This window comes from Megascapheus bottae, chromosome 13 (genome assembly GCF_031878675.1).
Source record: "Megascapheus bottae isolate mThoBot1 chromosome 13, mThoBot2.hap1, whole genome shotgun sequence".
Classification (NCBI taxonomy): Eukaryota; Metazoa; Chordata; class Mammalia; order Rodentia; family Geomyidae; genus Megascapheus; species Megascapheus bottae.
Window position 1 is genome coordinate 38,480,155 of NC_143521.1, and position 16,355 is coordinate 38,496,509.

Sequence of the window (16,355 nt, forward strand, 5' to 3'; positions counted from 1 at the left end):
ATTTTATTTAAAATTTCCTGCTTTACTATGGTTCTTTGAAGATATTATTGAAAGATTGCATAGCAAGCCAGAGGCCCTGTGTTCAGACCCTAATAGTACACAAAAAGCAAATGTTATTTTAGGTTAAGGGGTGTAGGCTTAATGGTAGAATACTAATACCTCACAAACTAAGCAAGTCCCAGAAGATAGTATATTATTTAAAGTTGCTACAGGATATAGAGTATTAGTGAAGTAAACTAGTCAGTTGTTTTTGTGTGTCAGATATTGTACTAATGCATGGTATCTCATAATTTTCATAAAACCTTTGAGATATTTATTTTTATTACTGAAGTCAGTTATAAAGATAAGGAACGAGCTGAAGGAGTTTAAATAACTTTTGCCAAATTTACCAGGTAATAAGTGAGTAACAGAACCAGTCTTGAACTTGAATCCCGTTGAAGACAATAATGGTATGATGTAATAGCTCCAAGCAGACTGTGGGGCTCATTTCGAACCATAGCTCTGCAGTTGAGCAGTCAGGAATCTTTTTTTTTTTTTTTTTGCCAGTCATGGGCTTGGGCTCAGGGCCTGAGCACTGTCCTTGGACTTTCTCAAGGCTAGAACTCTACCACGTGAGCCTCAGCACCACTTCCGGCTTTTTGCTATGTATGTGGTACCAAGGAATCGAACCCGGGTCTGCGTGCATGCTAGGCAAGCACTCTTACCACTAGGCCAAACTCCTGGCCAACAGTCAGGAACCTTGAGTATGATTTCTCCCTTCTGTGTTGTTCCTTACTTGCAGGGTAGGGATGACAACAGTACTCAAGGAGAACTGAATGTTTTTGCTAAATGTGAAACCAGTTACATCATGGCGTGAAACATGGTGCTGTGTAAACTTTATCTTTCACTCTTACAATAATTGCTATTTAGATTTCTTTTGAATTTATTTTTGGTATTATATAACAACAATGGTTAGATACCCAAATCATTTTCAGAGGAAAAATGGTGAAATACTGGATGTTTTTTAAGTTTTATTTTCATATAGCTTTCAGAAGTCTTTATGAATCTCTCGTTTTGAACCACTTTAGTTTCATAATGAGCAATTTATTCTTTCATGCCTCTTAGGCACTTAATATTGAAAACAGAATATTGTCTATTTCAACTGTTTATTACCATTATTTTTTAGTGCTGAACCTTGAAATGGTGATGATTTTGAAATGTTATTGTTATGGGCAGTGCTCATAAATCTGCTTTAAGGAACAGTTAACTTTTTGGTCTCAGATTTTTCTTCACTAAATACTTAACTGAATGTTTTTCTTCCGGCACATTAAATATGTTCAGTTTATAGAGGATGGCTTTCTGGGAAGCAAAATTTTTTAATGGTGCTGTTGATCTTTACAGTATTTTCTATTAGAATAAAAATAATTCAGAAAATTTGTATATAAGTAGTTTGAGAAACATCAAAACCACGGAAGTTTAGCTGAGTACTGTGGTACACTGCTAATCTCAGCAATCTGGAGACAGAGGCAGGAGAATTGAGTTTGAAGCCAGCCTGAGCTATGTGTCAAGTTCAAGGCTAGTCTAGACCACCTACATCTTGTCTTGAAAAAGAAAAATCTTGTAAATTTAATTGATCTTAGTCAAATAGTAAATCGGTGTGTTTTAAAGTGATTTTTAAAATTGGGTATATTTGGGCCAGGAGTGTTGCCTTGACGATAGATGCTTGCCAAGCATGCATGAAGCCTTGGCTTCGATTCCTTGGTATCACATACACAGAAAAAGCTGGAAGTGGTGTTGTGGCTCAAGTGGTAGAGTGCTAGCCTTGAGGAAAACCTAAGGACAGTGCCCAGGCCCAGAGTTCAAGTCCAATGACACCCCCCCCCCCAAAAAAAAGTGATATGCAAATAGTATGCATTGATCAGGTAATGAGTACATTTCACTCAAGGCTAGTGCTGTACCACTTTAAGCTGCAGCTTCACTTTTAGTTTTCTGGTGGCTAATTGTAGATAAGAGTCATGGACTTTTTCCTGCCTGGCTGGCTTTCGACTATGATCCTCATAAGGATCTCAGCCTCCTGAGTAGCTAGAATTACAGGCGTGAGCCACTGGTGCCCATCCTGATAAGGATACTTATTTTTGGACAGTGTCAGCTGTTTTCTTGCTGTCTCCTAGTTTGGGAGCTATATTTGAATAAGCTTGCATGGTTTGAATGTAGAGCAGTTTGTGAGAGCCACTGTTACAAAGTAGGGGTGGAGTCTCATGTTAGCAGATTAATTTAACGTTTAATTGATTATGTTATTAACGTGGAATTCTCTAAGGGAGTTAATAATAAAAATAAGCTAGGTGCTGGTGGCTCAGATTTGAGGATTGGGATTTGAAGCCAGTGCAGGAAAGTCTGTGAGACTGTCATCTCCAATTAACCACAAAAGCCGGAAGTAGGGCTATGTCTGAAATGGTAGAATGCTAGCTTTGAGCACAAAAACCCAAAGGATAGAGCCCAGGCCCAGAGTTCAAACTCCAATAGTAGAGGATGGGGGAAAGGGGAAGAAAGTGGAAAAACAGTACAGATCATCTTGTAGTGTTTTGTTTTGTTTTGTTTCCAGTTCTGGGTCTTGAACTCAGGGCCTAGGTACTGTCCTTGGACACTTTTTGCTTAGTGCTAACACTCTGCCACTTGAGCCACAGTGCCTCTTCTAGCTTTTTGTCTTTATGTGGTATGGGGGAATCAAACCCAGGGCTTTGTGCATTCTAGGCAAGCATGCTACCACTAGGCCATGCTCTCAGCCCTTGTAGTAGTTCGTAAATCAGAATTATTTGGGCTTTCCCCCTAGCTATCCCATGTATCTTTGAATCAGAAACCTAGAAGTGGGCACAAGAGTATGTAGCTTGAATAGTTTCCCAGGCTGACTCAGAAAATGGGAGAATGAAAATGGGTGAGATTAAGCACAGGAAGGTGAGTGTAACACACAGAACTTGTCTGCTATAGAATAAAGACGTCCCCTTACCTGAGCTGGCTGGCTGTCCAACTGAGGGAAGCCTTTAATTTATGGGCTTACATCTTTAGGGAATGTAGGATAGGTTCAGGGGTAGTTTTAGGCTATAGCAAACATCAGGTATCTTCTTAGGTAATCAGGGATAAAATTTAAAATTCCTGTGAATTTTGTTGTTGTTGTTCATGGGGCTTGATCTCTGAGCCTGGGTCTTATCCCTGTGCTCTTTAGCTCAAGGCTACTCCCTACCCTTGAGCCATACCCCCATTTCCCGTGAGGCTGTTTTCTAGTGGATAATTGTAGATAAGAGTTTCATGGACTTTAGTACCTGGGCTGGCTTGGAACCACAATCCTCAGATCTCAGCCTCCTGAATAGCTAGGATCACAGATGTGAGTCACTGCACCTGGCTTCCTATGAATTTTTAAAATAAAGTAATTTCTAGGGCTGGGAGTTTGGCCTAGTGGTAGAGTGCTTGCCTAGCACATGCAAAGACCTGGTTTGATTCCTTGATACCACATACATAGAAAAAAAAGCTGGAAGTGGTGCTAAGGTCAAGTGGTAGAGCTCTAGCCTTGAGAAAAGCCCAAGGACAGTGCTCAGGCCCTGAGTTCAAGTGCCAGGACTGGCAAAGAACGAACAAACAAAAAGCCAATCTCCATTTCTTTCTTTTATTTATTTATTTATCTTAGTGGGTCATGGGGCTTGAACTTGGCCTGGGTGCTGTCCCCGAGCTCTTCAACTAAATGCTACTGCCCTAGCCTTGAGCTAAGCTCCACTTCCCCGTTTTCTAGAGGTTAATTGGAGATAAGAGACTCAGGTCCTTTTCTGCCTGGCTGGCTTTGAACAATGACCCTCAGATCTCAGCCTCCTGAGTAGCTAGATTACAGGATGGGCCACTGGGCCTGGCCTCCATTTCTTTACTTGGTGCTGGAAGTGGACTTATTCCTCTCATCTGCACTGATGTGGGAAGCTTTGAGAAGAGCTGATACAGGGATGTTTTATGTGTATTGTTTCTAGGAATGTATTTTTAATTTGACATGATTTTGATATGACACTTTTCATTTTTCTTTCCCTCTTCCAAAGTCTGTAAGTCCCGAAGATTTAGAAAAGAAACGCACTAATTATCAAGCTTATCGAAGTTACTTAAATAGAGAAGGTCCCAAAGCTCTGGGCTCCAAAGAAATACCAAAGGTAAGAGCTGTAAGAGGGCATGCCAGTCTGTGAGCACCTCTCCTCTTTGTCCAGGCTGTATGCACTGTGCTTATCACATAAGAAATGATAACAGAATTAGGAATGATTATGCACCTTATGAATTATTGCTTTCTTAGGATAAATAAGATGTTCAGAACCTTAGCTTACTCAGGAGACAAGTGATTGGGGTTTGTGATAATAGAGACTTGAAAATAGAACATTGTCAACCTTTTTTCCATTCAAGGTATGAATCCATTTCTATTTCTTTTTTGGCACTTAAGAATGGGGATGATTGAGCCTGCGTTTGAGCAGCCTTTTGCCTTTCTTTAGCCTGTTTAAAGCCTGTGTTCATTTTAGTTCTACTCAGTTCTACCATGTATAATTTTCATTTTCATTGGTCTTTTGTAAAAATGCAAAAGTGTGACCATATTGTCGTGAGCAATGTTCCTTAAATGATGGGTTATCTTTCCAATCAAGATCTTTGCCTTGCCTGGGACTTTGGCCGGGTGTAGAGTGCTTGCCTAGCATGAACAAAGACCTGGGTTCGATTCCTTGGTACTGCATATGTAAAAAAAGCTGGAAGTGGTGCTGTGGCTCAAGTGGTAGAGCACTAGCCTTGAGGAAAGCCCAAAGGCAGTCAGTACTCAGACCCTGAATTCAGTCCCCAGGACTGGTGGAAAAAAAATAGTTTGGGTAGTTATAATAAGTTTTGCCAACACAATTGGTATATATTTCACAGTTGGTGTATATTTCTTGTTGCTCCTTATATGTTTATTAAATGTTAGCTACATAAGATGTTCTCACGGTTTAGTTTCAGGTTCTGCTTATTTCCTGTCAATTTCCAGCCAGTGTTTCATGCTGATGTTATTTATGATGTCAGATGAGAAAAATCAGTTGTTGTAGTTTTGGTGCCAAATATTTGTTTGGAATGCTACCATGTAATTTCTACCCTGTTTGAACATTCTGGTTTTCAGGGAGCAGAAAACTGCTTGGAAGGCCTTATATTTGTAATCACAGGAGTCCTGGAATCTATTGAACGAGATGAAGCCAAGTCTCTAATTGAACGTTATGGGGGAAAAGTAACAGGAAATGTCAGCAAGAAAACCAACTACCTTGTCATGGGTCGTGATAGTGGACAGTCCAAGAGTGACAAGGTGGGTCTCCATTCAGTGACAGCTGCTTAGAGAGTTAACTGGATAGTGAAGGGAAAATGTTTTGTCTCACATCAATCTTTACATACCACATAAACCCCAGGGTGTTCCTAGAAACACAGTTCCTATGGAATTTATCTTGACTTTTTAGTTTAACACAAATTTATTTTTCTTCTAGTTCTGTATTCTATTATATATTCCATGTTTTATTAATTTATTGTACACAGTTCAAACTAAGGGCCTCATGCTTGCTAAGTGGACATTCTACCACGTGAACTATACTCCCAGGACTTTTTTTTCTCTTTTTTTTTCTTTTTTTGCCAGTATGGCCCTGAGCACTGTCCTTGGACTTTTTCAAGGCTAGAGCTCTACCACTTGAGCCTCAGCACCATTTCTGGCTTTTTTCTATGTATGTGGTACCAAGGAATCGAATCCGGGTCTTTGTGCATGCCAGGCAAACAATCTACCACTAGGCCAAACTCCTGGCCTTTTTTTTTCTTTTTCTTTTTCTCCTTTCTTTCTTTCTTTCTTTCTTTCTTTCTTTCTTTCTTTCTTTCCCTCCCTCCCTCCCTCCCTCCCTCCCTCCCTCCCTCCCTCCCTCCCTCCTTCTTTCCTTTCATTGTGGGGCTTGGACTCTGGGCCTGGCTGCTCTCCCTGAGCTCTTCAGCTCAAGGCTATTGCCCTACCCCTTAAGCGACAGCCCCACTTCCCTTTTCTAGTGATTAATTGGATTCAGGAATCTCACTGTCTTTAGTGCCCTGATTGGCTTTGAACCAGAACCCTCAGATCTCAGCCTCTTGAATAGCTAGGATTGCAGGCATGAGCCACCGTGCCTGTCCAACTTTTTAGTTAATTTTTAGAGAAGGTCAAATATTTTCGCCTAGGGCCAGTATTAGACTCTGGTATTCCACATATGTGTTCTACGTAGCTGAGATGACACTAACATGTACACTCACTACCGTGTGTGGCTTACTGATTGAGGTGGGGCCTAGGCTTCCAATTTCTGCTCTGAAGGAGCTGGAGTTACAGGTGAAAGTCACTGCATTAAGGTCTTTTTTTAGTTGGGAATACTAAGAAGAATTACAAAAGGTTTTGTTGGTTACAGTTGTGTTTAGTTCTAAGCAAGTTCTAAGTAAAAGAATTCACCACTACTTTCCTTACTAAAGAAGGATTACAGAGGTAAACAGTTGCTGAAATGGCTCAGCAGCGTAGTAATGTTGTTCTGATAATCCCATCCTCCCTCTGTTAGCATTTTGCTCTGGGCTTGGGCTTACAAGCTGGAAAGGAAGCATTGGCAGGTGTCACAATAGCTATGGCTTACCTAACTGTTGTCCTAGAAACAGCTGCAGAATTCCATGTCTCATTGGCCAGACTCCCATAGGCAGTCAGTGTTACAAGGAGGTGGAGAAGGAACAGGACTTCCCACATTAGGCCAGTCATAAGATTAAATTCAGTACTTGGAGACCCAGGCTCATCAGAATCCTGTGGATAGGGGAGTAGGTTGCAGGAAATGTCTGCCATTTGAGTCTTAAGAGATGTGGAAGAACTGTACTTAGGTCCTAGTCCTAGTAGCCTTGTCCCTTTTTTTTTCTCTCCACAACACTAGTAGTGTGATACTTTTGCTGCCTCCACCAGTCTAAGGGAGCTCTAGTCATATTCTTTCTTTTTAGTGGAACTTTTTTAGTATATGTGTGTGTGTGTGTACATGCACGTGTGTGTGTTTATTCCAGCATTACCTAATCTGTCATTAAACCCAAACTTTTTTCATTACAGACAAATGATTAGGATATAGTTTTGATGATGTGTATTTTGAACCAACAGGCAGCAGCTTTGGGGACAAAAATTATTGATGAAGATGGCCTATTGAATTTGATTCGAACTATGCCAGGCAAAAAGTCCAAATATGAAATAGCTGTGGAAGCTGAGGTTTGTATACAGTAGACTGGATTTGTTTCAGTTGGTATATGGAAACTTATTTCATGGAGATGTATCATGAGTGGACACATTGCCATTTCTTTCTTTTTTTTGGTGAGTCATGGGGCTTGAACTCTGGGCCTGGGGACTGTCCCTGAGCTCTTTATCTCAAGACTACCTCTCTACCCACTGAGCCACAGTGCCACTTCTGATTTTCTGGTGGTTAATTGGAGATAAGTCTTAGGTCCTCTTGTACCAGGGCTGGTTTGAACGTTGATCCTCAGATCTCGGCCTCCTGAGTAGCTAGGATTGCAGGCGTGAGCCACATCATGCCCAGCCATGTCGGCATTTCTTGAGAGATTATTCACCCTTCTGCCACAGATGAGTTCACCTTATGTTTTTTGACTTGGAGGACTCTGATTTAGGATGTCTTGTTTGATGTGTTTCCCTGCTTTTTTTTTTTTAAAAAAAAATGAGAATGAGAGGACAGTGTTTATTAACTACAACATATTTAAGTACCAAACATGCCTTATATTCCTTATTCTTCATTGACTTTACTTTGGATGTTAACTAATTCTGAAGTGTTTTTTTAAAGAATTCTGTTAGGCTTATCAGCATGATAAATTATTCTTCAGTTAGAACTACATTGGAACTTTGCCAGCTGCAACTGAAACCAGCCTATGCTGGTTTTAGGAAAACAGAAAAAGCATTATTTTGAATAACTTGTTATGAGCTGGTGGATTCAGAGACTGTAATGCTATCAGAATCCTATCATGTTCTGGCATTCTACTCAATCATGCCACCTTTTTTTTGTTGTTGTTGTTTTGTGGGACAGGGGGCTTGAACTCTGGGCCTGGGCAATGTCCCTGAGCTCTTCAGCTCAAGGCACCACCCTACTCCTCAACCACAGCCCCACTTCCTGTTTTCTAGTGATTAATTGGAGATGAGTCTGGGGAGGGGGGGCGTGTTAGGAGTTTGACCTAATGGTAGAATGCACGAAGACTGGAGTTCAATTCCTCAGTACCACACACATAGAAAAAAGCCAGAAATGGGGCTGTGGTTCAAGTTGTAGAGCTCTAGCCTTGAGAAAACCCAAGGACAATGCTCAGCCCCTGGACTCAAGCCCAGGAGTGGCAAAAAAAAAAAAAAAACAAAACACCAACTCCCATTCTTTATTCCAGAGGCTGGTTTTGAACTGAGATTCTCAGATCTCAGCCTCCTGAGTAGCTAGGATTACAGGTGTGAACCACTGTACCTGGCTTTCATTCCACATTTTATATCTGCCTATCCTCAGCATTGTCATCAAAATGGCAAAGTGGTTCACTTGGTTTATTCTACTTGGAAAAATCCTAGGGGATAATTGGGGTCACATGCCATAGTAAAGTTATAAAAACAAGAGACATCAATTCTCCCCCCTCCCTGCCCCACAGTCCTGCCCCACAGTCCTGGATCTTGAACTCATGGCCTGATTGCAGTCCTTGGGCTTTCTCAAGGTTAGAGCTCTACCACTTGAGCTACAGCACCACTTCTGGTTTTTTCTATGTCTGTGGTACCGAGAAATTGAACCTGGTCTTCATGCATGCTAGGCAAGCACTCTACCACTAGGTCAGACTCCAGGCCCAGAAGTAAGTCTTGATGCTGTTAATTATAAACTGAATTATACATATTAGTGGAGCTTAGCATTTTCTCCATTACCTAATTATGTTTTAGGACCCACAGCACATTGGGCCGTGCTGCCTCCAGTTCATGACAGTTCTTTAGCTTTTCCTTGTTGTGTTCAGGACCCTTCACTTGTGATGAGTGCTAGTCATTTGTCTCGTAGAATATCTCAGTTGAGTTTGCTTGATGATTTCTCCTGTCTTCAGTGCATTATATGTTTTTGATATATATGTCTTGCTCAATTACTTGATTGAGTGTGTATAATGCCAGGTGCCTGTGGCTCATGCTGGTAATCCTAGCTACTCAGGAGGCTGAGATATGTGGATTGTGGTTTGAAGCCAGCTGTTGCAGGAAAGGCCACTCATCCCCAATTAACCACAAAAAAAAGCTGGAAGTGGAGCTGTGGCTTAAGTGACAACATTAGCTTTGAGCAAAAAAGCTCAAGGACAGAGCCTAGGTCTTGAGTGCGCGTGCACACACACACACAGACACACACACACACACAGACACACAATCCTTTGAGCCATGTGTTGGTGGTGTGGAATCTGTAACCATCTAGGTCATGCCGCTCTGAAGCCTGAGATCTGAGGAGTAAGGCTTGAGCACTGCTTTGGCAGAAAAGTTTTTTTCTTTTTTTTTTATTAGAGAATTTATTAATGTTGATTTTTACATCATATTTTAAATGACAAGTTTAACAAACAAGTGTTCAAGGAGGGAATCTCTATTTACAATCACTGGGACTTAGTATTTAGAACTTAATCAAAATTAGGCTAAGGGTTTGTATGTCATAGAAACATATTAATTTATGAAATAAAACATTATGTCTATAGAGTCATGGATTTTTATGTCTATATAGTTATGTTTATATTTCCATTAACGTGTCCATAGCTTTGGGTATGCAGTTATTGAGTCCTCACTCTTGTACTCTTTGGATTTAATAGCCACATATTAAGGATACCATGCGCCTTTTGTTCCTTTGGTCTTGACTTGTCTCACTCAACATGATTCACTTTAGATCCATCCACTTCCCTGCGAATGCCATTATTTTATCTTGTCTGTTGGCTATGTAGAATTCCATTGTGTATATATACCACATTTTCTGTAACCATTCATCTGCAGTAGGGCATCTGGAGGCAGAAAAGTTTTTAAGGCTCTTAATTAACCATCAAAAAAGCAAAAAAAAAACAAAACCCAAAACAAAAAAAGAGTTGTGATGACTCACATGGGTAGATTTCCAGCCTTGAGTGAAAAAGGTATGTAACAATGTCCAGGCCCTGAGTTCATCCTCAACACTGACACAGAAAAGAAAAAATTACCCTTTGGAAAGTTGTAAGTCATGATTTTAGTTTATTCACAAGGCCATTCAGAACATTGTCATTCTAAGAATCCTGCCTGATATGTGGCAAATTCCTACAATCCCAGCTACTTGGAAAGTAAAAATAAGATGAGCTCTGAGGTTGTGTGGGCAGAAGTATAAGATGTGGGTGGTGGTTCTCACCTGTAATCCTAGCTACTCAGGAGGCTGAGATTTGAGGATCAAGGTTCAGAGCCATCCCAGGCACTAAAGATGAGAGACTCTTTATCTCCAATTAATCCCTAGAAAACAAAGTAGGGCTGTGGCTCAAGGGTTAGGGTGGTAGCCTTGAGCTGAAAAGCTCAGGGTCAGCCCCTAGACCCAGAGTCCAAACCCCATTACTGCCCAAAAAAGATAAAAAGGATCTTATCTGAGGGCCAGGAGCATAGCCTAGTGGTAGAATGCTTGCCTAGCACACATGAAGCCCTGGGTTTGATTTCTTCAGTACCATATACACAGAAAAGGCCAGAAGTGGCGCTGTGGCTCAGGTGATAGAGGACTAGCCTTGAGCAAAAAGTGTTCAAAGACAGTGTCCAGTCCCCCCTGAGTTCAAGCCCCCAGACCGGCAAAAAAAAAAAAAAAAAAAAAAAAACTTACCTGAAAAACTAAAAGCAAAAGGACTTCAATTGTGGCCTAGGTGGACTTGAGTTCCATTCCCACAACAACCTCTATTCCCCTAAAAAACAAACAAACAAAAGTAATCCTTTACTCATTCCTTATGCATGCCTCCTCCCCGTCCCCTCATAATCATTGCTCATTACTTTCTGCTTTGAGGGTTGGTTTGCTTATTAAAATAGTAGGATCTGAATTCAGGGCTTCACCCTTGCTAAGTGGTGTGACCACTTGAGTCTTAGGATTTTGCTTATTTCAGACATTTTCTATGAATAGATTTACTGTGTTCTTTTTTTTATTTAATTTTTTTTTTTTTTTTTTTTTGGGGCCAGTCCTGGGGCTTGAATTCGAGGCCTAGGTACTACCTGAGCCACAGGGCTGCTTTGGGCCTTTTCTGTTTGTTATTGAGGAATGGAACCCAGTGCTTCATGCATGCTAGGCAGGTACTCTACCATTAAGCCACATTTCTAGCCCATGATTTTTAAAAAATTGGTTGTGGGGCTTAAACTTAAGGCCTGGCTATGTCTGAACTCTTTTGCTCAAGGCTAGTGCTCTACAATTTTTAGCAACAAATAGTTGTTTGTTTTCTTGTAGTTAATTGGATATGTCTCACAGATTTTCCTGCCCAGGCTGGCTTTGTACCATGAGATCTGAACTCAGGCTTCTGAGTAGCTAGAATTACAGGTGTGAGCCAACAGTCTCCTCCTTGGTATATAAATTTAAATGTGAGTTTTTGTGCAGGCATTAACTTGTAATTAGTCATGAAACGACAACAAAAGCCTCTTATTAACCTTTGTTCAGACGAAATTGGAGTGCTTACGTAAAGAAAAAGTATATTCTTATTTGTTTTTTAGGGGGTAGGTTGTGGAGATTGAACTCTAGGCCTGGGCGCTGTCCCTTAGCTCATCTGCTCAAGGCTACTGCCCTACCCCTGGAGCTGTACAACGCCACTTCTGGTTTTCTGGTGGTTAATTGGAGATAAGAAGAGTCTCATGTTCTTTAATGCCTAGGCTGGCTTTGAACCTCTGTCCTCAGATCTGTCTCCTGAGTAGCTAGGATTACAGGTGTGAGCTACTGTGCCTGGCCATGTTCTTGTTTCTGAGATCTTGATAACTTTCTCCAGGCCGATTTTATGAGGCTTGTGTCCCTACCTCCCAATTAGCCAGATTATAGGTGTGCACTGTCACTCCCCAGTACTGCCGATTATGAAGTTTTGAAAGTAATGATTTCTACAAACAGCTCAGTCTGTTGTGGAAAGACTAGAAGCTAAGAGGCAGGAGGTTGCTTGGATACTTCAGATGGCCCTCTGTGGAATACACTTAGCAGGATAGAAATACCCCGTGTCTCATCAAGTTTCTTTTTCTTTTACCATTACTTTTTAAGATGAAGAAAGAGAAAACTAAATTGGAGAGGACACCTCAAAAAAGTAACCAAGGAAAAAGAAAAAGTAGTCCAACTAAAAAGGAGTCAGAATCTAAAAAGAACAAGCTGACTCCTAAAAAGGACAGCCCTCGGAAGGCAATAAAACAGAAAACAAAAGAAGCAAGTGTGTTCTCAAGAGGCCTGGACTTCAGCGAGCAGGTGGCTAACGAGACAGATGGCGACAGCAAGGCTGGGGATTTGGCTGATGACAGCAGTGAAAACCAAGTGGAAAATCTGCTCTGGGTGGATAAATACAAGCCAACCTCACTCAAGACCATAATTGGACAGCAAGGCGATCAGAGTTGTGCCAATAAGCTACTCCGCTGGCTCCGAAACTGGCACAAGAGTTCCCCCGAAGAGAGAAAGCATGGTGATTTTTACAACTTCATGTGTGTGTGTGTGTGTGCGTATGTGTGTGTAATCGCATGTAATCGCTCAGTTGCATGCTTGGGTAAGGCCAAAGTTGGTTCCTTCCCTCATAAGCAAGCCTTAGCTTAAGAAACTCAGCTGCTGTCATAGGCCCTGGAGCTGCTGTGAATGCACCGTCTCCTCAGGATCCTCCACACAGTGGGGCAAGTGAATCAGCCATTAAAATGCCCTGAGCTGGTTGTTACTGGGGTGAGCACAGAGCCCGGTGGGGCGGGAGAGGTGTGGTCAGGGAAGAGAACGTACACCCCCATCCCTGGAGGAAAGGATAGCTCTGCTGGGACTTGGAATCCTAGTAGAGGAAGACTTAGGGGAAGGTAGAGATGGATGTTGGGCGGGAAAGGAAAGTGTCCCAGGGCTGGAGTGTGTGTCCAGGGCCATAGGGGAGGGCTAGAGAGAGCTGACCTGGGCCTCAAATCAGGCAGCCTAGCCTGCACAGAGGATGACTTGCATTGAGAGGCTTTATGGGCCTCTGCTTCTGAGGTTTCTGTCCATTGAGTCCTTTTCTGTGCCAGTACCCTTGGGGAGTCGGTTCTGGTGCTGAGCTGTTCGCAGCAGACGCAGGCACAGCCTTTTCCTGCAAACACGGTGTGTGTGTGTGCTGGGCTATTCGCAGCAGACGCAGGCACAGCCTTTTCTTGCAAACACGGTGTCTCTGTGTGTGTTTGTGTGTGTGTGTGTGTGTGTGTGTGTAAGGAAGCCCATTGAATTGCTGTTTCACAGCCGAGTTTGAAAGTGAGTGTTTTGTTTTGGGTGAGAAGAGGTAGGCAATGTACTTACTCAGTGCTCTGGAAGCTACTATGTATAATTTGTAGAAAACATTCCATATATTTAGGACTAAACTGAGAGCTGCATTTTTGTTAGATGCTACAAGTTAACTCTGCAACTTCTTTTTCCTTAGCAGCGAAGTTTGGGAAGTGTGCTGGCAAAGATGATGGCTCTAGTTTTAAGGCAGCGCTGCTCTCAGGCCCGCCAGGTGTTGGCAAAACTACTACAGCCTCTCTGGTGTGTCAGGTGGGTGTGCACTTGGAAAGATAAACATTAGCATGCCCCTGTAGAGGAGATGACTGCGTGCAGGTGAGTGAGCAGACAAGTGGTGTGTGTATGAAAGCTGCTGTGATATTTTCTTGAAATTACTGGGTAGGTAGTTGGTGAGCACAGACAGGACAGGGATGGTTCCTCTTTGGGGCAGCTCGAGATTTCCTCACACCGTTCACAGTGGCAAATAGGAAAGTTCAGCATTACTTCTCTGATTTCCTGTTCAGTGTTTTCAGAGAGTATGGCTGTCTAACAGTAAATGGAGCTATGGATAAGGGGACTCAGGTAACATCTTCCCCTGTGACTCAGTCACTGTGCTGAATACTTGGTATATACTTGGCTTTTAGATACAGGTTACTTATTCTTTGTTTTGTTTTGTTTTTTAAATCGGTCGTGGGGCTTGAACTCTAGGCCTGGGCGCTATCCCTGAGCTCTTCAGTTCCAGGCTGCCACCCTATCCTTGAGACAAGCCCCACTTCTCATTTTCTAGAGGTTAATTGGAGTTAAGTCTCAGGTCCTTTTGTGCCTGGACAGTCTTTGAACGGGGTTCCTCTGATTTTAGCCTCCTGAGTAGCTAGAATTACAGGCCTGAACCACCTTACCCAGCTTCATTATAAGTTTTGACTGGCCTTAAACTCATGATCCTTCTACCTCAAGCTTCAGAATGCTATTATTAAGAGGTGTATGCCACTACCCTCTGTTCCTCTTAAAGCTCTAGAACGCAAAACCTTTTTTTGGCGGGGGGGGGGGGGGGGGGTCATGGGGCTTGAACTCTGGGCATGGGAGCCGTCCTGAGCTCTTCAGCTCAAGGCTACAGCCCTACCCTTGGGCCAGCGCCCCACTTCCTGTTTTCTAGAGCTTAATTGGAGATAAGAGTCTCACAGTCTTTAGTGCCAACGCTGGCTTTGAACCTTTGAACCATGATCCTCAGATCTCAGCCTCCTGAGTAGTTAGGATTACAGGCATGAGCCACTGTGCCCGGCTTCAAAACTTTTTTATTATTATAATTAGTAAAAGGGTTACATGATATTTGTCAGATAGAAGGTGCATTAATTCACATACATTGATACCCTTTCACATGTCTTGGTATCCATTACCCTCCCCCCCATACCCCCCACCCGTCTTGGTTTTCCCCCCTTCCCTATCAAATTTCAAATAACCAAATACAAATAAATTCAATATATCAGATAACAAAGTGAGATACTATAATAGATTTAAACTTAGAACCTCATACTTCCTGGACAAGCACTCAACCACTTGAGCCACACCTCCAGCGCTTTTTGTTATAGTTGTATTTTGAGTAGAGTCTTGCTTTTTTGTCCAGGCTGGTTCGGACTTGTAATTTTCCTATTTCGTATCTGGAATACTACTACTGCATACTACTGTACCCAGCTTTTTATTAGTTGAAACGGAATGTTTTGAACTTTTTGCCTGGGCTGGCCAAGAATTGAGATCCTAATTTCTGTCTCCCAAGCAGTGAGGATTATAGGTGTGAGTCATCCTGCTTCCCTTTAAAACTTTTTAGTAACATACTGGCACTGAAAAACTTTCAGATTTGGGGCTGGAGGGATGGTCCAAGTAGTAGGATGCCTGCTTAGCAAGCACAAGGCCCTGAGATCAAAGATCTCAGTGTGTGTGTGTGTGTGTGTGTGTGTGTGTGTGTCTGTGTGTCTGTGTGTGTCTGTGTGTGTCTGTGTGTGTGTTTGAACCTTTCAGATTTGGAATGTTTTAGATTTCAGATTTTTGGGTTAGGGTTGCTCAACCAGTAAAGTAGATGCAACTGTTCTAAAATATGACAAACTCAGAAATACTTCTGAGTCCTGAGCATTTTGATTCAGGGATATTCTTTTTTTTTTTTTTTTTTTGCCAGTCCTGGGGCTTGAACTCAGGGCCTCAGCACTGTCCTTGGACTTTCTCAAGGCTAGAGCTCTACCACTTGAGCCTCAGCACCACTTCTGACTTTTTTCTATGTATGTGATACCTGAGGAATGGATCTGGGTCTTCGTGCTTGCTAGACAAGCACTCTACCCCTAGGCCAAACTCCCATCCCCTTTACTCAGTTTTTAATGTGATTTTTTTTTTTTTTTGTATAGTGTTTTCTTTTGTAACAAGCCTTAGTAATGCTTTCCAATATTTCAATTAGGAATTGGGATACAGCTATGTGGAACTAAATGCTAGTGATACACGGAGCAAGAATAGCTTGAAGGCGGTGGTAGCGGAATCACTGAATAATACCAGCATCAAAGGCTTTTATTCAGGCAAGTAGCTTTTGAACTTTTCTTTTTGTTATTATTAGGAAATACAAGTTCATTTTAATATTCTTTAACCAACATTGAATACCACCACATGGCCACCCTCCTAAAATCCTGTGGCTATCAAGAAAAGAAGGCTCTTATGGGGGCAGTGCTTGCACTTTTTAAAGCCTACACTTCTTAAAGTAGTTTTTGAAAAGGTGTTAAAATGTATGCATGCACCTATTTTGTATAAGTAGAGGAGCCAATTAGTCACCAAACGGTATGAAATGACAAAACCAAGGTGTATATGGTGCAGTGATTTTAGTAAAGGGTATGTGAGGGACTGCTTCCCCCGGAGAAGGGAAATTGGGAATGCAGAGGAAGG

At 42.0% G+C, this 16,355-nt stretch overlaps 1 protein-coding gene across 1 annotated transcript in view; it reads left to right on the forward strand.

The window, feature by feature from the left end:
• Positions 1-16,355, forward strand: part of Rfc1 (replication factor C subunit 1) — a 66,780-nt gene that overhangs the window by 36,735 nt on the left and 13,690 nt on the right. The window contains exons 10-15 of the mRNA XM_090343708.1: positions 4,053-4,160; positions 5,135-5,314; positions 7,133-7,237; positions 12,234-12,642; positions 13,600-13,712; positions 15,880-15,994. Coding sequence (XP_090199834.1) covers positions 4,053-4,160; positions 5,135-5,314; positions 7,133-7,237; positions 12,234-12,642; positions 13,600-13,712; positions 15,880-15,994 — 1,030 coding nt within the window. The remainder of the gene's footprint in view (positions 1-4,052; positions 4,161-5,134; positions 5,315-7,132; positions 7,238-12,233; positions 12,643-13,599; positions 13,713-15,879; positions 15,995-16,355) is intronic.